Here is a 19,861-nt window from a genome sequence, read left to right on the forward strand (position 1 = left end):
ATATTCTGAGTCTCTTCCCACACTCAACATTCTTAACTGACCAGTAATGCTCATGACACCCCAATGACCAGCATTTGCAGCACCTGCCCTCTGGGATCTGTGCGCTCGCTCCCCCGGCGTCTGGCAACATCCCCCGTGTCTCCCAGGCTCCGCTCCAGGTGCCTCATCACCCACGTCACAATCCAGAATCCTTGAGATTCCTGCTCACGCCCCGCTCTCTTCTCAGTCCCAGGCTTCAACCTAGCTGCCAACTGTCAAACCCAAAACAACCTCGCAGCCCCGCACCAAGCTCCCGTGCATGTTCAGCTGCCGTGGAGACAACCTGTCTTCTGCAGCAAGGACACAGCCAATGGTCTGCACACCCAACCTCACCCTCTCCTTCCCACACGACAGTCCCCACCCAGTCAGGCCCCAAGCGGCCAGCACCCTGCTTCTCTCGTGCACCTCCCAGGAACAGCGACGGGCCTCCTAGGCTCCTCCCAGCTCAGCTCTCCTCCCCCGACCCCTGGGTGTCCACGACAGCTTCCTCACCTCTCCCACTCTGTCCACTCTGCACCACGTAGTTGACCTCTCCCACAGTCTCTTCCACGTCAGACCCCACCTAAATCCTTCAGTGGTGCCACCGCCTTCAGGAAGTGACCCGCATCCTGAACAGCAGCCCAGGCTGTGTGGTCCAGCCTCCCAGGCCCACCTCCGTCGCTGCCCTATCATGATGCCTGTGTTCTGGCCACGTCAACTACCTACGGTCTGTGGACCACGACCTCCCTCACGTCCTTAAAATGGCTCCCTCTGCTCATCTTCCCGACTACAAATCAAGCATCTCACCCTGGAAGCCTCTGGCGGGTTGTGTGTGCCCTTACCCCATCAACATTACAGCTCCCTCCCGCAGCAGAGCTCCTGAGAGTGGGGGAGGGCAGGGTACCGGGACAGGTGACAACATGGACTATGACCGACCCCGAAGTCGCCCAGGGCCATCTGACCCCTGCTGGCCTTCAGCAAGACTACCTGAATTCGCCGTCAGCCTGGGCACAGTGACATCACCTTGCCATGGTGTGCAGGACAGAGGGTCACTGCATGCCCACACTCCGCCCATCTCGTCCAGCCCAAAGGTGCTTCCCCATCCAGGGGATCTTGGCAAGAGCTTCTCAGAGCTTGAGCTTTGGGGATACAGGTCAGAAACAGGCGGGGCAGGATGAACAGGGAGCTGGGAAGAGCCCCCCATCACTGTGGGAGCACGCTGCGGAGTCGGGCTGGGTGCTGCCAAAGACACAGCTTCCCCTCACGAAGTGTATGGGAGACGCCAGGCCAAGTCTGTCACTCCCATGTTAACTGCCAAAACATGGTAGTCTGAAACATTACAGACTAACAGCAGAAAGGTGAAAAGCCATGGCAGTGAGGTTCCGTGCACCCTCATCTGGTCCCTCCAAGCTCACCCTCCTGCACGTCTGCAGTACCGGGGAGGCTGGCACTGGGCGAACCACAGGGACTGCGCCAGGTGCACCTGCCACACCTGCGTGTCTGTGTCAGTGCCATCTCACCACACGCATAGCTTCACATGCCCTGCACCACAGCATGAGTCCGCCTCGCGCTGTCCCCGGGACACGTCCAGCCACACACACGCTCCCCGTCTGCTCCCCAACTCTACACTCACGCTCAAAATGTCGGCACGTGCAGTCACACAGCAGGCGCCCTCTCAAGGCTGGCTCTCCTCTCTGGGTGTTACCTCCTGCGCCAGCCCAGCCAAGGCGCTGGGTGCACGACTCAGCAGTTCGCTCTCTTTCACCGCTGAGCAGTGAGTGGGCCACGGTGCGGAGATACCGCAGTCTGCTCATCGCTCACCCGCCGCAGGCCGTCTGGGTAGTGAAACGTTTCTATTAAGAATGAAGTTGCTAAGAACATTCACATAACAAGTTTCTCAGTGAAAACAGGTATTCTTTGCTCTGGGACATACACCCAAGAAGGGAACTGCCTGCTCCCGGTAGGATAAATCCAGTTTTAGTTTTAAAAGGGAATGCCAAGCTATTCTGCAGGTGGCTGTATCACTTTACATCCCTATAAGCAACGTGCGGGTGACTGACTTTCTCCACGTCCTCACCAGCATTTGATTTTATGACTATTTTTTATTTCAGCCATTCTGACAGGTGTGCAGTCATACATCACTGTGGTTTTAACTTGCATTTTCCAGTATCTGTTGAACACCTTTCCCATGTTTATGTGCCGTCTGTGCATCTTCTTCATCGAGATGTTTAGGACATCCTTTGCCCATTTTCTAACTGGATTCTTTGGGTTTTTAATGTTGAGTTTGGGTGCTTCTTTGTATGTTCCAGACACAAGCCCTCCATTGAGCATGGGGTCCACACATTCTTCCCCCCAATCTACAGTCTGCATTTGCTTCCTCTTAGTAGGGTCTTTCGCAGAGCAGAAATTTTAAAATCTGATGAAGTTCAATTTACCCAGCTTTTCTTTTTACGGATTGTACTTTTGGTGTCAAATCTAAGGACTCTTTGTCTAGTCTTAGGTCCCGAAATTATCTTCTTTCCCTACGAGTTTTTTAAGTCTGTGCTTCACGTTAGAGTGCGTGACCTGTTCTGAGTTAATAACTGCACGTATGCAGTGTGAGGTTTAGGTCAAGGCTCATACTTTCGCCTACGGACGGCTGTCCAATTTCTCCAGCACTAATCCTGAAAAGACAACCCCTCCGTGGAACTGCTTTTCTTTCTTTGCCAAGAACCAGCTGGTACATCTGCGTGACCCTCTTTTGGGCTCCCCACACCATTCTGATGACCTGTGTGTCTGTCCCTCCACAAGAATAACTCTGCTTTGATCACTGCAGCTCTCAGCAAGCCTCAGCATCAGGAAGAGACACTCTTCCCACTTCAGCCTTCTTCAGAATCGTTTTGGCTGTTTTAAGGCCTTTCTCTTTCCAGATAAATGTTTGAATAAACTGGTCTGTATCTATTAAAAAAAAGTTCCTGAGATTTTACTAGTAATTGCATTAAATAGACTGATTTAATACCTAACATTTTTACCTACATCGACTCTTCAATTAATGAACATGGTATGATTCCCCAAGTACTTAAATCTCAATTTTATCAAGATTTGGTCAATCACCTAAACCCTGCACTGTTTTATTAGATCTTTTTCATTTCATTCGCTACATTAGTTTCAGTTTGGAATTCGTGTGAGCATGTCTCTCTTTCCCCTTCATTCCTGAAGGACCGATGGACAGGTCTCTTCCTTCAGCTCTGGAAAAACGTCACGCCACTTCTTTCTGGACCCCATGGTTTCACATGAGAAATTCGCTCTTTTCCAAGTTGGTCACCTTTTCCAGGTAATGTGTCATTTCTCCCTGGCAGTTTTAAGACTTGTTTGCTTTGTCTCTTACTTTCAGAAGTTTCATATTCCTGGGAGAAGATTTCTTGAAGTTTCTCCTATTCGGGAGTTTGCTCAACTTCTTGAATCTTTACATTTGTCTTTTGCCAAATGTGGAAAGTTTTCAGCCACTATTTCTTCAAGTGCTTTTTCCAGCCCCACGCTTTCTACGGCCCTTCAGCCTCCAAGGACACAAATGTTAAATCTTTTATTATCGTCCCACAGATCCGTAAGACTCTCATCATTTTCCCAGACTTTTTTATCTCTGCTGTTTAGATGGAGTAAATTTAACTGATCTGTTTCCACGTTCAGTGGTTATATTTCCATCGTCTCCACTCCACCACCGACCCCGTCCAGTGAATTTCAAGTTTTGGTTATTACTTCCTAATTATGTAACTTCCATTTTGTTCTTTTTATAACTTTTAATCCTTCACTGAGATTTCCCCCTTTTGTCCATTCAAGAGAATTTCTAATTGCTTGTTGAAGCATTTGTTTAGAGCAGCTATAAAATCTTTGTTGGATAATTCCAACAGTCAACTCAAACTGGTCCCAGGGTCAGCTTAGTGTCCTTCCTCATTCAAGCTGTGGTTTTCCCGGTTCTTGGGATGACCAGTGATTTTTCATTATATCCAGAATATTTTAGGTATTACACTAAAGACTCGATCCTGTTTACATGTTCTACTTTAGTAGGCACTGAGGTCCTGGCCCGCTTTTGCGGGCTTCCCTCCAGTGACAGTCTGGTCTTCTGCTTCACCGCTCTGTGCTCAGAGGGCCCCTGCTCAGCCCCTCCTGGTGCCACCCTGTGAGGACGAAGTCGCTTCCCTGGGCCACCTGATGCTACCGGCAGATCTCCTAAGGGTGGAGGGCAGACGCCAGTGGGCCTGGTCTCCGTGTCATCAGGTGGAGAGAGTGGGCGCACAGCTCTGTGATGACTGCCGCTCTAGGCAGATGGACCATGTGCTTGTGCCCCAGTGGCTGAGCAGATGGGACAGTCCAGGGCTTTGCTGCACTGATGCATCAGACTGCCCTCCAAGTCACCTGTCCGTGCTCCAGCTGCACAATGGGGCTAGGACAGCCTGAGGTTTCACTACTGCCCGAAGCTTCAGCCCCTCACCAGCCCTGCTGGAGCAGCACAGGGCCTTCCTTTCCCAGCTGCAGGATGGGGCGGGGACAGCCTGAGGCTTCCCTGCTGCCGGAAGCTTCAGCCCCTCCCCAGGCCCCACTGGAGCAGAACCTGGGATCCTTCTTCCCCAGTCTACTGCAAGTGAGAGGCTTTGCTTTTCTGATTTTTCTAAGTCTACGGAGATCTGAGTTGCAGGCATGTCCAACACCCAGCCCCTGATACACAGAAGATGTAATTTTCAGAGTATTTAACTGCATTTGGAGGGGAAGAGCAGGGAAGGATAACACAGCAAAACGAAAATACTAACTTCAGATTGCAAGATGGCAGAGCGACGCCACAGCCTCTCTTTGTGCGAAATTCTAGATGAGAAGTTGCTATATTCAGGGGAAGATATCAGCACTCGATGACAAGCAGCACTTGTGGGAGCTCCCCAAACAGAAGGAACCCAGAGGTGAGGAAAGTACAGAGAAATGCCATGAGAAATGCCATGAGCCTGGCCTGTCGGGAAGAGGCCCCGCAGAGGCTGTGAGAACGGGAGGCGCGGGGAAGGGCAGCGTCGGTGCTCACAGTCACCCAGCACTCTGCCCGCTTCCACAGGCCAGCCGCCTTCAGACACAAGTGACGAGAGTCTGGAGTGAAGGCCCGGCCACGGCCCAGGGTGACGCCAACACCCAGGAAGGATTAGGGTCTCCTAAGCCCAGGGGTCTGCCAGCAGGACAGCAATGGGTCCCTCCATCCTCTCCTCTGACGGAAAACTGAGCTGAGGCCAGGTCAACAGCATGTCCCGATTTTGCCAGTGGGCCACTCAGAGCCAATAAAGAGCAAAAGACACCCCCAAGCATGAATACACCGCAAGAACACCAAACACTCGAGGAATGCCAGGACCATCAAACAGGTAACAGACAGAAAACTGAAGCCACCGAGGTGACACAGCCAACAGCGCACCAAGAACAAGCCTTTACAGTAAGCGCAGCGTCAGAGCAATGAGCACACGGGCAAGGAAAACTAACTAGATCCATGGACAAGAAAATGCAAGTTTCTAAAGTAAGAGAAACTCACTGTGTGGGCTGAATAAAAAATAAAGAATATGTTAGTGGGTGAAATTCGGGCTTCAGGGTCCTTCCGAGGTAGTGGAAGGGAGAAAGGACAGCTGGCTTAGAAGTCCCAACCTGCCCGCTTAGCAGCAGTCCCTTGGGAGGAGAGGAGCAGCGTGCACTGCAGCGGCGCTCACTGAGCACGCTCTGGAGCTCAGATGGGGCTCAGGCCAAAGCATCTGGTCAGAGCCTGAGTCAGGTCAGCAGGAAAAAACACCGAGAAATAGGCAAGGAGTATTTCAAAGTATCGAGTTAGAAAAACAGTGGTGAAGAAAGTGTGCAGAGAGGGACGCCCTCCCAGAGGAGCAGGAAGCAGAGCGTGGTCTCAAGGCTCCTGAGCAACAAGGAGACGAAGACAATGGGGTGGGGAGAGCCTCTGACTTGGATTCCCTCACCCAGCAAATCACCACACAGGGCTCCCACCGCAGCCCCAGGCAGTGCAGGGACCGGGTCTATCCTCCCGCCCTCAACAACTGGAGTCTGGGCAAAACAGATCAAACGATGATTTCAAACACTGGAAAACGGGCAGCATGTGACAGTGACCCTTGCCAGAAGGGTGAGAAGGGAGCTGAGTGTAGGAACTGCCCATCTGACCGCCCGCCCCGGCTCCAGGCTGTAGCTCTGGGGTCCCGGCACGGAGCCCAGTGGAGCCCCGAGTTAAGAGAGGAACACTCAGCGCTTGGGAAGCTGAGGGGCACTAAGGTGTGAGGGCAGGGGATCAAAACAGAGGGAGAGCACTGGAGAGCTGCACAGGTTTCCTGAGCCCCTGCGGGTGCACCGACCCCTCGGGCTCCCTGGGAAAGTGTCACGCTGCCAACAGCCAGAGGGGAGAGGCCTCCGAATCAGCAGAGCGCTGGGTACCGCCAACGCCACCGGAGCAGCGAGAGGACCGCACAGCGCTGGGGCCAAGCAAGCACTAGACTAAAGACTGCTCTGAACGTGCCTCGCCAGGCTGAGAAGCAAGCCTTCAAAGACTCAAACTGTTTTCAAGTAACATTAACTACATCCCAGAATAAAGCCCCAACATATTTAAATAAAAACAAGAATCCAAGATAAAATACACAATGTTTGTCATCCAAGTGACCAGGTGGGTCAAGAAGCAGGAAGAGACGACCTTGATGAGCAGAAAAAATAATCAACAGACTCAGAAATGACAAAGGTGACAGAATTAGCAGACAAGGTCATTAAAAAGACTACTATAGTCATATTCCACACGTTCAAGAAGGCAGCGAAAAGCGTGAGTATCACAGAGACAGACACGGAAAGCGGAGGGATGACGGTGAGAGATGAAAGCTACACCATGAAACGTCTGCCCAGGGTCGGCAGCAGGGAGGCCAGACGCAGCGGACAAGGAGACTCGCCGACCTGAGGACGCAGCGACAGAAGCCGCCCAACATGAAGCACAGGAGAAGGGCCCAAAGGAAGGAGTGCAGCGCCAGCGAGCTGGCGCATGGGTACCGAGCGTCCCACAGGGACACGGGGGCACAGAAACGTAATTCTGAAGATAGAACGGCAGAATTTCCCTAAATCTGAAGAAGGTCCAAGAAGCTCGATGAACCCCCAACAAAACAAACACGGAGAAAACTACACCACGCTGCGTCGTAATCAAATCACTCTCAGCGACGCAGAAGAAACGCCATGTGCTGTCAGGGAGAAGACACGCCACACGGGAGGAAAACTGGAACAAGAAAGCAGATGTCTTGCCAGGTCAGGCAGGCCAGGACGCAAGAGGAGGAGCGTCTCTAAAGTACAGAAAGAAATACTTTCAACCTGTAATGCTACCTCCAGCAAAAATATTTTTCAAAAAAGAGGGCAAAATGCTTTTTCAGACATACAAATGCTAAAGCAAGTTCCTCAGCAGACCCACCACCACAAATGAACATTTAGTGTGAACGTGAACATTTAATTTAATGTGAACAGAATAAGGACATTTGCCGACAAATCTGGGACAGTTTCCCTCCAAAAGGATCACAGGGGACAGTGTGCAGCATGAAGACACAAACTGAGAGGGGCAGCTGGGCACAAGGAACAGTGCCGAGGAAAGAAGTCAGCACGTCTTGGGGAGTCTAATAACTGTTGTAAAATATTTTAAATTAAAACCTGTAACTACAATTCCAGATGTGATTAACACGGGAGAAATGGGGCAGGGGAAAGGTTCTCTTCCATCTACATGGAGGATACAGACCCAGACTAACTCCAGATATGAGAAACACAACTGATGGGTGTTAAAAATACAAAGGGTAACCACTAAAAGTCTAACTATTTTTCTATGGTATTATTTGAAAGAAAACAATACCCTAAATATGAGTAATTACACTAATTAACTCAAAGATGTCACTTGTGAACTCACAGCAGGCGTAAGTCTAAATAAAGTATATGGCCACATAACGACCTATTTCCCATGTGAATGTGATGCCACATGGGGCGCTGCGCCGACAGAAACACTCACCTGCCGTTCTGTGGACCAAAGGTCAAAGGGCGCTTCTATGCCTCTGAAAGTCAAAACTATTACTGAAATGATCACCTAACAACTGCTAACACTGCCTTGGATACACGACTTAACTCAGTTAACTGGCGTAATCAGAGGCTGTGAAATATTTTGTTTCTAATTTTCTTTTGAGCAAATGCATAGTTACACGTGTATTTATTCAAATGTTTATTTCTCGTTTTGTTCTACAATTCTTTGCTACTTAAAATTATTTAAAACCAAAAGCATATTGGCGGGGGACGCAATGTAAGAACTTATTAGCTTAGTATAAGTATCTGGGTTGCCATGCCTGCTCGCTCCTTTTAAAGGAAGGACACAGCTGTGAACCTATGCCCAAGTTACCAGAGCAACAACAGAACCTCGCCCTCGGCAGAAAAGGCGTCACAGAGGAGAGCGAAGCACTCGGCAAACGCTCAGAGGAACAGCCTGCACAGACAGGCGCACGCCCGCCCCCGTACCTACCTCACGCTAGACCTCCCCTGAGCTACCGCGCGCAATGTCCCGGACGCGGCGCCTACCAGGTGGCCCTCGGCCCGCGCCTTGTTCTGCCGGGCCTCCCGCCGCCGCTGCAGGAACTCCTCCACTTGTCTGGCTCGCTCCGCGGCCGGCGGCCCCCTTGGCCTGAGGAGTGAGACACACAGCAAGGTCAGAAACTTGGAATTAAATATTTCAAAAACTTAAAAATTACTTAATCTAAATATTTTCCTTAGAGGTATTTGCAGAATATGAAGAATGGCTGATCCGAAGTAAAACCTTTTCTGTAACTTGGGAGAGAAAAGAAGGCTGCTGGGGACGTCATGACTCCTCTGCCAGGATTAGATAAACAAGCTTGCGCTGTACAGCACATGGAACTGGATTCAGTATCTTACAGTAACTTATGGTGAAAGAGAATGTGAAAACGAACACATGTATGCTCATGTGTGACTGAGGCATCGTGCTGTACACCAGAAACTGACGCAACACTGTAAACTGACTTGTCAATAAAGAGAAAGAAAGAAAAAAAATGCATACTATATGCTCGAGCACTGCTGATCAAGAGGGTTGGCAGAAATGAAATGACACATGATCTCACAGCCACACATGGTTTAAAAGCTGAAAATTAAAACAGTGACACCGTGTCTGAGGCTTAGACATAGACAGGACGGAAGCAGTGCTACAGAGGAAGCAGCAGCCAAGTTGCACAGCTGTGTGAGACAACTCGCAAGTCAAGGACGGATGGATGCAAACCCTTCACAGTCACTGAGGAGTTTGCTGCCGTGGCCCAGTCTCACCCCCTGCTGTCACTGCGGCAAGATAACACCCTGGAAGATGGACCGGGTGAAGACGCACAACACAGTTTTCCCTACTTTCTGCATACTGTACACACTTATTGTGGGAGATCTAAAACAAAATAAAGCCACACAGAGCATACGCTGCAAAGACCAGTAACACCAGAGCCTAAAACCCCGCACAAGGTCTGCTTTGCTGTTTCATCAAATACACACTGACGAGTGAGTGCGCAGCCCTCTCTCCTCAAAAATGGGAAGTGTCTGCATTCAGCTCAACACCTGAGGCTACCGTACATAATTCATATTGTCTATTTATCTTCACCTCCACTGCTCACCTCTGCTCAACTAGCTTTCAATAGTTTTTTTACAATTCGGGGGAGCATAAAGATTTTTACTACACTCAAAAATATTCTCTCAAAATGACAAATTAAATTTTCACAAAATGATTTCTGCTCCTCTTTAACAGGAATGTTTTTGTGGAAGAAATGCAAGATCTAAAAAAAGACATATGAGGGGAGGAAGGTAGAGCTCAGTGCATGAGGTCCTGGGTTCATTCCCCAGCACCTCCATTAAATACATAAACACATACATAAATAAGTAAACAAACAAACAAATAAATAATTTAAAAAACACATGTATACTTTAAAAAAGGAACTATGCAAATTAAATATTGACCACTACCATATTAAATTAATTTAATGGAAGAAAAGGGAAAAGCTGAGGAGCAGGCTGACACGGAGCCATCAGTGAGAAGGAGAAGCGCAGACGACAGAGGACGGTGAGGAGGAGAGGACACGGTCCTGTCAAGGTTCTGCACAGAGTGTAGTTCCATCTGGACTGATTTCAAGCAAGTGGCTAAGTCATCACCACCACATGTTGGTTCAGAGTTATCGCATGTTCCTTCAACAGTATGTTAGACAGCCTACAGCATCTACTAGCTACAAAGTTAGGCTGAAGTGAAGAGCTCCATGTGTGCTGCGGGGAATCAAGGGCCAAACCCACAAAGGAGACAACGGCCACAGCCCGCGGGCAGAGAGCCCCCCGGACCAACATGCCGACGGGGGAGACACACAGGGCGTAGGTGTTAAGCCGAACGTGACAAGACAAAACCACACGCAGGACCACCCCCATCCAACCTGGCTGCACTATCCTGTACAGACAGGGCTCTCCATCTTTTCAATGGTTTTGTAACAGCTTTGGCACCAGAGGAGCTGGCCTGCGGCTCCTCGGAAGTCCCGGATGCACCCGGGGGCCTCCTCTGCGGGTGAACACGCCCCTGATGTCCATTCCTTTCTCTAAGGCAACGCACAGGCCACTGCCAGCATACCTTTCCAAAGGTCTTCGGCCGGGGATGTTTCCTTTCCACTTCACCTCGCGGTCTTCTGCTCTTTGCTGCTGCATCTGATCGAAAATAGCGTGATAATGCTTGTACTGTCCTCGAGAAGAAAAAGATGCTGGAGCCACAGCCCCTCCACTGCCAAAAAAGGGAGCCTAGGAATTAAACAAAGAGGACTCACGTGCTTGTCTCATAAGGCCAGAGGTTCACACCACCCTCGGGAGGAAAAAGTGCATCTCAACACCTGACTTCTAGAAGGCAGCCACCTGATTTGACATGCTAATACCCACGTAGCCTAAAGGAAAATGTTCTTACTGTACGTAAGCATCAGCAGTCCCAAGCAGTACACTCCGCCACTCACAGCAAAGCGCGAGGAGAGGGGAGGAGGCTGCGGAGGGGCCCTGCCTCCTCGCTCCTGCCACTGCTCTTGACATTTTTCTTTCTCTTTAATGAAGACATTAAGGCTCAGAAAAGTCAAGTAACCTGCCCAAGGAACACTGCCTGGACAAACTGTATTTGATGTTAACAAGATTCCTCCGGCAGGACGGTCTGTCATAGCCAACTTTCTCAGCAACTTTCAGTTTCACACATTATTATCAGTACAAGTTATGGACCAAATACACACAGGAAAACTAGGAATTCACAGCAGATGGGGAGAACTCTAAGTGAAGTGAATGTACCCCAAGAAAGCCAGCTGCACACATTGTACAGAGCGGGGCAACCCTGGAGAAACGGTGTCAAGGGCCTACCTTGACCTCGCCGCCTCCACCAGCGCTCAGCACGTCTCTCCAGCCCTGCTCCCTGGCCCGATTTATCTTCTCCAGCTTTGGAGGAAAGAAAGAAAGAAACAAAACATCACTTCAAATATTTGATAGAAAACACATGAAATACATTTACCAGGAACACAGAAACCTTCTGCTGACCCAGGACACGGGCGGGGAGGCCAGGCGCCCCTTACCCTGTCCTTCTCCTGCCTTCTCAGCTGCTCGGCCTTCAGGAAGCTGATCTGGAACGATTGTGAAGACAGACTTCTCAGAACTCATGAGCCTCTTAACACCCACAGCGTGCCAAGGGGAGGAAAGTAAGAGCAAAAAACTACCTGATCCTTGTGTTTCTTCTCTTTTTCAGTCAATTCCGATCTTCTCTTTCTTGGTGCTTCCTTAAATAAAAAAAGAACACTTTCATCAACAATAAATACTACTTTTTCTAGTTTCATCAGTAAAGTTAGTACACCGACGGTCGAGGTGTGCCCTGGGAGGTTAAAAACAGAAATAAGCTAGAGGTATTTGTCTGAAAGAAATAAGGAGGAAAGGTTTGCAGGTTTTCTAAGATTCCGTTTCTTTTTTAATAATTATTTCGACAAAGCTTTACAATAAGCAGACAGATGTCTTTATACCTCAAACATTTTCCTCCTTTCTTCTCCAGGATTCATTTTCTTCACTGGAGTTTGATGGGTCTGGACGAAAAGTAAAACTATGAATTAGGCAAGGATTTTGAGTCACCCCTTTGAAAAACTCAAATTTATGGAAATTTAAAATAAGAAAAAGGTAAAGCCAATACTACCATTACTCTCTTTCAAAATATATTATCCCTAAAAATAAAGAACCACATTAGTGTTTGGCACACTATTTGTTAAATGAAGAGAAACATGAGAGTCAAAGAGACCGCGGGAACGGTTCTCCCCGTCATCAAGCAGGGAGTGCGAGCTCAGACAGAGACGGTAACTGCAAGTTCTCTGACATTACAGGAACAGAGCGCCATTTTGAAAGCCCAACACTAAAGAGAGAAATTCTTCTTGAAATAAAAAGAAATTACACAATATATGCTCACAATATAAAATTCAAACAAGAGTTGTTAGTTTCTCTCCCCACCTCCAGACATAACCATTGTTAGTATTTTCATGAGAATCCTTCCAGGCATTACTTTATGCACTTAAATACATACATATCTACATACATACATATATGTATAGAATCTTAGTATTTTATGCTTTTTACATAAATACAATAAACAACGTGTTATTAGCGGGAACAATGCTTTTCACTATTAACAATGCTCCTGGACATTCCCACGCTGTGCTAAGAAGCAAGCTGACAACGGCCGTGCTCCAAGCCAGGGGTATGACCAGCTTCTTTAACCACTACTCTAGGGACAGATGCACTGGTTCCAACTGTTCCCTACACAATATGGTCACGAACTTCCTCATACATGTGTCTTTGTGCAGTACATATTCAAGGCTTTCAGCGTGGCAGCTTTTTCAGCTTTTTCTAATTACAAAGTAAAAACGTAATTTAAATGTTGAGAAAAACTGCCAACTCAAGAGGCTGCATCAATGTACACCCCCACCAAAGAACTCATTTCCCCACAGTCTCACAAATTTACTGTTCATCTAATCTGGGGGTTAATTTTAGGAACTCTTTGTAAATTATGGAAAATAAGACTATTATAAATATTGCAAAAATTCCTCCCATTCTGTCTCTGAATTGCTGCTTGTCGTATCTTTCATTGCATAGTGTTCTGTAATTTACATACATGAAAAGTTGCCCATCTTTCCCTTTACAATATCTGCATAAACTGTTCTACTACGGAAGATACTCTACACCTCATTATATCTGTTTCTGCTATCGAGACAATTTCACTTTTATATTTAGATTTTAAAATGTTTACAGTTAGATTTTGATTTTTAGATCTGGAACAATTTTGTTCATGGAATGAGTCAAGAATCTAATTTTTTTCCCTAGAAAATCCAGTTACCTCGTAACTATTTGCCAATACATCTTTTTACATATAATAAATTCACACACACACACACACACACACACGGGTCAGTTCCTGGAATGCTCTATTCTGCTGCATTTATCCAACCCCTCTTTTCTTTTCTTTACTGTGATATAAAGTCACCTACAGAAAAGCAGATGAAGGACATACACAGAGGTCAGCAGAAACCAAAGAAACCCCCCTGCAGCTACACCCAAGTGAAGGACAGAGCACTGCCAGCTCCTGGACTCCTCCACGGCCTCCAGAAGTCCCACCTCACCCACAGACGCCCACCACCCCGACTCTCGTAACTACCGTCTTGCTTTCCTGCATTATTTTGCCACCGATACACACCTTCTTAAACAACACAGCTTAGGAGTTTTCTGTTCTGAGTTTACATGAATGGAATCACACAGTACACATTCCTCTGCATCTCGCTTCTGTGGCTCAACAATGTTTTCAGAATTCATCTGTGTGTTTACTCATGTCTGCATCTTTTTCTTCATTCTTATGTAATATTCCATTCTTGCACAGTCACCTTGCCCTTTGCTCAGTGCATCTATTCTAAACTATTTGAGGGATTTTGTCACAATGTCTCTCCATTTCCTGTTCTGATTATGCATCTTCTGCACAATCAACTTCTACGAGGCCACTGACCCGAGTTCAAGAACAGTTCCTGCTGCTTCACTGGGAGCTGCCAGGTTGGTAACTGTATCCTCTGTAAACGTCTGTTTTCTCTCCTCTCCCAATATTTATGTTTCTTGTTTTTTTCTCATTTTAATTACACTAGCAAGGATTCTGGAATAATGTTAAATAGTAGCAATCATTGCAAACATTCTTGTCTTGTTCTTTAATGTAAATGCTTCGAATTTTTCATCATTATGTAAAACACCTGACATGCGTTTCTGGTATATATAACTGTCAAGTTAAGAACTTTCCCATTTACTTTGTGAATCAAAGAAATTTGGGGTTACCTGAAACCACTTTATTGAGGTATGATGGACATAACAAAAAGTTGTACATGTTTAATGTATACAAAGGAGTTTTTTTTTAAATGTTAAATTTGATTGAACTTCAGTATCTACTGAGATCATTTATATGATTTTCCCTTCTAATCTGCTAATGCAGTAAAATTCACCAGTTTCCTACTGTTGAACCATCCCTGCATTCCTGATACGTATCCCATTTGATAATTTTAAAATTATTCTTTTGATAAATTGCTTGATTTGATTTGTTTTTTTTGAAAAATCGTTCTTTAGGATTTATGCATGTGTGCTCAAAAGTGTAAGTGACCCAAGGTTTTCTTTTTTTATCCTGTACTAACCACTCAATTTTATGATCAATGTTAAGCCTACTATATGACTATATGATTAATTTTTCAAACAACTGAAAATGCAATTCTATATACCAAAAAAGATTAAAAGTATTTAAAAGATTAGAAGTATAGGAAATTTTAATGTATCATGGACAAGTTTTAAATTTTTCAGCTACTTTAGAAAAAAATGAATATAAAAAGAAACACCATACAAAATTATTTACCTATCTCAGGTTTCAATACAAAGGACAACTACTTTAAAAAATTTCAAAGGTCATTTACATTATTATTAAAACAACTCAGAATTTGATTAAATCACTAAACCATCTCCATTAGCAATTCCATTTCATACCTGCTGTATTTTGGCAAATGTCAGTGTTACGAAATTATTGTCATATACCACTCATTGCTTCAGTTTCCTAAATTTTATAAAATGACTGTAACAGGTAAGCACTAAACTTCTAAAAGTGAACTCAGAATATTACAAAATAAATATGGCCCTCAATAATATGAAATTAATAAAATTAATTTCAGAAATATATCACTGTTAAGATATTACATACCTCGCAACACACAAGAAAGAACTAGAAAGGCACCAAACATTTCATTTCACTAAAAAAATTCAAAAAGATATTTAAAGCTTCTTCTTACTCAATTAAAAAAAAATTTTCTTTTTTAAAGGAGGTGCTAGGGATTGAACCCAGGACCTTGTGCATGCTAAGCGTGCGGTCTACCACTGAGCTGTACCTCTCCCCTCTGGTTACTTTAGAAAACAACATGATTTATAATACAAACATAATTTCCTCTTCAGGAAATGCCACTAATTTATTTTAATAAATATATTATATAATTTGAGCACCAACTACTTCACTTAACGTATCTACTTAACATTTCTTTATGACTTCTGTCAGTCTCCTACGTTTTAGAAGACTGGTAAAGCAGAGAACAGCAATGTTCTTTACTAACGTAATAAAACCAAGCCTGTGAGTATCAAGATTACCTGAATTGAGCTGCAATAAAATAAGGCCAAATAGAATGTGTTACTAATACACAGACTGTGACATGATCACCATACCTGTTTATGTCTTTGGAGAGGTTTCTTCTCATGTAACTTTTTGTCTCCGTATTTCTTGTACGTTAAGGGCACTCCGTATTTAGCAGCAGGCTTTGTAATTTTCTGAGCAGACACAACAGAAGCCAAGCTCTGTCCTGAAGCTGGTCTCTTCGCTACATGAAAAGTTACAAGGAGTTGTTTTCAGAGTTCTAGATATTAAATCTTTCATTTAAAAACTCTTTTTGAAATAGCACTTTTTCATGTTCACACTCACTGACAACATTTAATCTGAGACTTTTCGTTAAATTCCGTTCTCACTCCTCAACACACAGATGCCGTCACTGTGACCGTTTTACACTAGAGCCACTTTGGGAAAGAAACAAAGCTGTCCTCCTCCAAGATGCTGACATTTCTCATATAAAAAAGCACCTCCTGAAAACTGACTGCAGTGATGGCTGCACAGATGTGCGAATACACTGAAAACACTGAACTGCAGACTTCAACTGTGTGAACTGAATGGGACGTGGTTTATATCTCAATCAACCTGAGGAAAATAATGTTTAAGAAGGACATTCAATGTCTTAGAAATTACTTTCAAAATCAGAACATAAACTTCAGGAGCAACTGTTCCACATTAATTCCATCACCACGAGCACTTTAACACTGTCTTCATACACAGCCTGAGTGATGCCTGGACCTCAGACCTACTGAAGAACAAGGAAAAGCATCACTGTAGCTGAGGGTCCCCGAGATGAGGACAGTTAGACACTGCTGGTGGGGACGTGAACCGCTCAGACCTTCTGGAGAACAATCTACCTGAGGAACAGCGCTTATGAATGGATGTTAAAGAAATAATTGGAGAAACACAAAAATGTGCACAAGGACAAAGGCTGCAGCATCATGAGGTAAGCTCTCACTGAAGCCTAGACAAGGTTCAGTCCTAGACAATGACAAATTCAAGAAAAACACTTAGACTAAGCAATGGAAAAGAAATCTACACGTTACGTCCCTCAGACACTGAAGGAGGTCAAAGAGTCTCGCTGCACCAGCCCTCCCGAAGCCCCTTCCTCCCCTTCCTCCCTAACCCTGCCCTGCACTCAGCCCCATGTCCGCCCGCCCGCCCGCAGCCCAGCCCTCCGCGTCCGCCAGCTCCAGCTCGGGGCTGTGTCAGGGGCTAGGTCCACCTCATCCATGTCCACCAACAAGCACGCTTCCTCTTCCAGAGGGGAAGGGAGAAAAATGTAACTGGGAGTTCACAAGGAAGTACTACCACCATTAAACTCAGGCCTTCAAAGAGTATCTAAGTGTATGAGAAAATGGTCCACACACAATACTGTGAATTACAAGACACAAACCTTTGTTTATAACACAACCCAATTTTCAATCATTATGTATCTCATCACAGAAAAAAATACACCAAGTACAACAGTGTGTGTTGAGATGAGGGTAATTTTCATCGTCTTCTCTGTAATTTTTATAATGAACACATATTGTTCACGTAACTTAGTAGACTCTTATTAAAATAAAAATGGTATTAGCTTACAGAGTCGTAACTAACGTGCATGGAAAATGAGACACAGGGTGTTAAAGTAACTTTTTTCAAACACATACTCCAACTGTATCCCGACAGGAACTAGGAAATGTGAGGAAAAGAATTCCCTTCGAGAATTCAACTGTAAGTTCAAACTGGAGGCTGGATGCACACTCACAATGTGGTAACCTGGCCACAGGCACAGCAGGTGTGCAGAACTGGGCAGGCGGCACAGAAGCGCAGACGTGAAAGTCCCAGGAGACCCGTCCACAGCCCCTCGCACTTGCCAGAAAGAGGGAGAATGACTCATTGGACTTCCGGGCATCTCCCAGGCTCAGAGGCCCGGCTGCCCGCAGGGAAGCTGGTTAGCAGAGAGGGTCGGAGCCCACGCGTGCCACAGGCCTGAGCAGTGTCATTCCGGTGTCCACCCCGCGCCCCCCACTACACAGCAGCTCCCCGGTGTGGGAAGACAGTGCTGACACCGGGTCCTCCCGGTCTTTGTGACAAGGAGTCCTTGGATGAAAACCCGCTGCAGGTCTGTCTGGTGAATCCCGGTTAGGGCGAGCTGATCCCCCACGCCTGACCCTCCGCATGCAGGGAGGGTGAGTCCAGGGGTCTTTAGAGGAGACAGAAGGCACGGCCAACGCACTCCCAGCTCATGTGGACTCGGTTTTATGACACAGCATTTATTTTTATTAATGTTCATACTCAAAATGGAGTAGGACACGCAAAGCATGATGTGTGACAAACAACACGATCTTCACATCTTAACTGCCACTCATTTTAAATCCACTCTGAAATCGTTCCATGTAGGAAAAAATAACTTCTCTCTCACAGAAAGGTACTTACGCACATGCACACAGTATATAACCACACACGCAGTCACACAGATATTCTGTTTACTGCTGGCCATAGTTGTAAGAAAGTCTATCCTTGCTAAGGCGGCCTAACTTCACAATGATCTACTCTAAAAATATTTTAGAATATTACGTATTTCTCAAAGAAAATTATTTTACATAAAGATTTGCAATTAACCAGGGCATTTTATAACATTCTATAACAATGTTCTCAGAATATCAGTTGAACATTTGAGTAAGACAGAAGATTTCAAAATAGAATTCATTTAAATAAGGTAGACAATAAGTGGAAATTCTGTTATTAATTGGAAGTGTTTTGTACTGCTGTAGATCAGAAAAAGCTTAAAGACACATTTCCTCTGGATTAGATTTATCCTGCAACTATCCCCACTCGGCACATCCACAAACACCTCTAGCATTATTAGTACATTGATTATCACAAACAGGTGAAAGGAGTCACATTAAATTTTACTTACCTGGTATAGGCTGTGCTCCAAACTTGGAAAATGTTTTTAGACAAAATTCTTCTGCAATAAGCTTAAATTGAAAGAGGACAAAAAAAGTTAGAAAAGATGTTAAATCTCCAAATCAAAAAAACCTAGTCATTAATCAGAATACCTTTTTCCTTTTCACTCATCATTATGCTGCCAAATGAACTGCACTAAAGCCCAAGTGGCCCACTGTTAAATTCCTCCCACGCTAACTTCCTCCCAACCTTACTGACTTATCTCGTTCTTTTTTTTATTGAAGTCTAGTCAGTTTACAACATTGTGCCAACTTCCCATGTCCAGCATTGTGTCTCAGTTATACATTTATGTACATAGATTCCTTTTCATATTCTTTTCCACTTATCAACTTATCTTTCTCATTTCTCTGGACACGCTGTCTCCTAGAGAGAACCGAATGCACCACACAGGCCCTGCACTGCCGCCTGGTCCACGTCTCCGAGACTCACCGACACCGCCTGCACCGGGAACCACGGGTATCCGTCCCTCTCATTTACCTCAAAACTGCTCAAGAATCACCTCCTACCCTGTCCTCAGATCCACCTTTCAGTCAGTTCAACTTTACTCTTAATCTCCTTAGCCTCTCCAATCTTACCAATGTGTAACTGTAAACATGTTGAACATTTGAATATTCTACACAACTTGCAAGTGATCTCTTTTTACTATTACTAAATCACTCTGCTACGTATTTTCCAGCATTTATAAACATACTTTGAGAAGTAGAAATCACTAGTATTTGTTGCAAGCAATTTTCTCTGCCTACTCACTACATTTTTTCCTTTTAAATGTAAAACTACGTTAGCAACAAAGATCTCACTGTAAGCCTGCTTTTCCTTTTCCTGGGTGAGGAAGAGAAAGGTGAGTGAATGTTCCGTTTTTCAGGAGAACTGAGGCCCCCAGTGGCTGTGGACCAAAAGCTCCAACAGGCAAGAAGCCCTGAGCTGACAGGGTTGCCTTTCCAACCTGGACCCCCAATGGGCAGTTCTCCATCTCCCACCAGCAGAATCAGCACCACCAGGAACTTATAAACATGCAATCCCAGGCCCCAGCTCAGAATGACTGCAGCAGAAAGAGTGGTGGGTTCACAACGTCCCCAGGCAACTGCCTGCAGCCAGAGTCGCAGAACCACTGCATGAGAACATGGCGTGGAAGTGACCGTG

At 45.7% G+C, this 19,861-nt stretch overlaps 1 protein-coding gene across 10 annotated transcripts in view; it reads right to left on the bottom strand.

Moving 5' to 3' along the window:
* The window catches only part of NEK1 (NIMA related kinase 1), a 94,524-nt gene that overhangs the window by 50,679 nt on the left and 23,984 nt on the right, over positions 1 to 19,861 (bottom strand). For 6 of the 10 annotated variants that reach the window (XM_072952786.1, XM_072952790.1, XM_072952787.1 and 3 more), the window contains exons 10-17: positions 18,672 to 18,732; positions 15,829 to 15,980; positions 12,078 to 12,137; positions 11,781 to 11,840; positions 11,640 to 11,687; positions 11,431 to 11,505; positions 10,673 to 10,836; positions 8,596 to 8,698 (exon numbers count right to left, since the gene is read on the bottom strand). In XM_072952786.1, the coding sequence (XP_072808887.1) occupies positions 8,596 to 8,698; positions 10,673 to 10,836; positions 11,431 to 11,505; positions 11,640 to 11,687; positions 11,781 to 11,840; positions 12,078 to 12,137; positions 15,829 to 15,980; positions 18,672 to 18,732 (723 nt within the window). The remainder of the gene's footprint in view (positions 1 to 8,595; positions 8,699 to 10,672; positions 10,837 to 11,430; positions 11,506 to 11,639; positions 11,688 to 11,780; positions 11,841 to 12,077; positions 12,138 to 15,828; positions 15,981 to 18,671; positions 18,733 to 19,861) is intronic. The other 4 variants (XM_072952793.1, XM_072952788.1, XM_072952789.1 and 1 more) reach the window with 3 other exon arrangements.

This window comes from Vicugna pacos, chromosome 31 (assembly GCF_048564905.1).
Source record: "Vicugna pacos chromosome 31, VicPac4, whole genome shotgun sequence".
In the NCBI taxonomy this organism is placed as follows: domain Eukaryota; kingdom Metazoa; phylum Chordata; class Mammalia; order Artiodactyla; family Camelidae; genus Vicugna; species Vicugna pacos.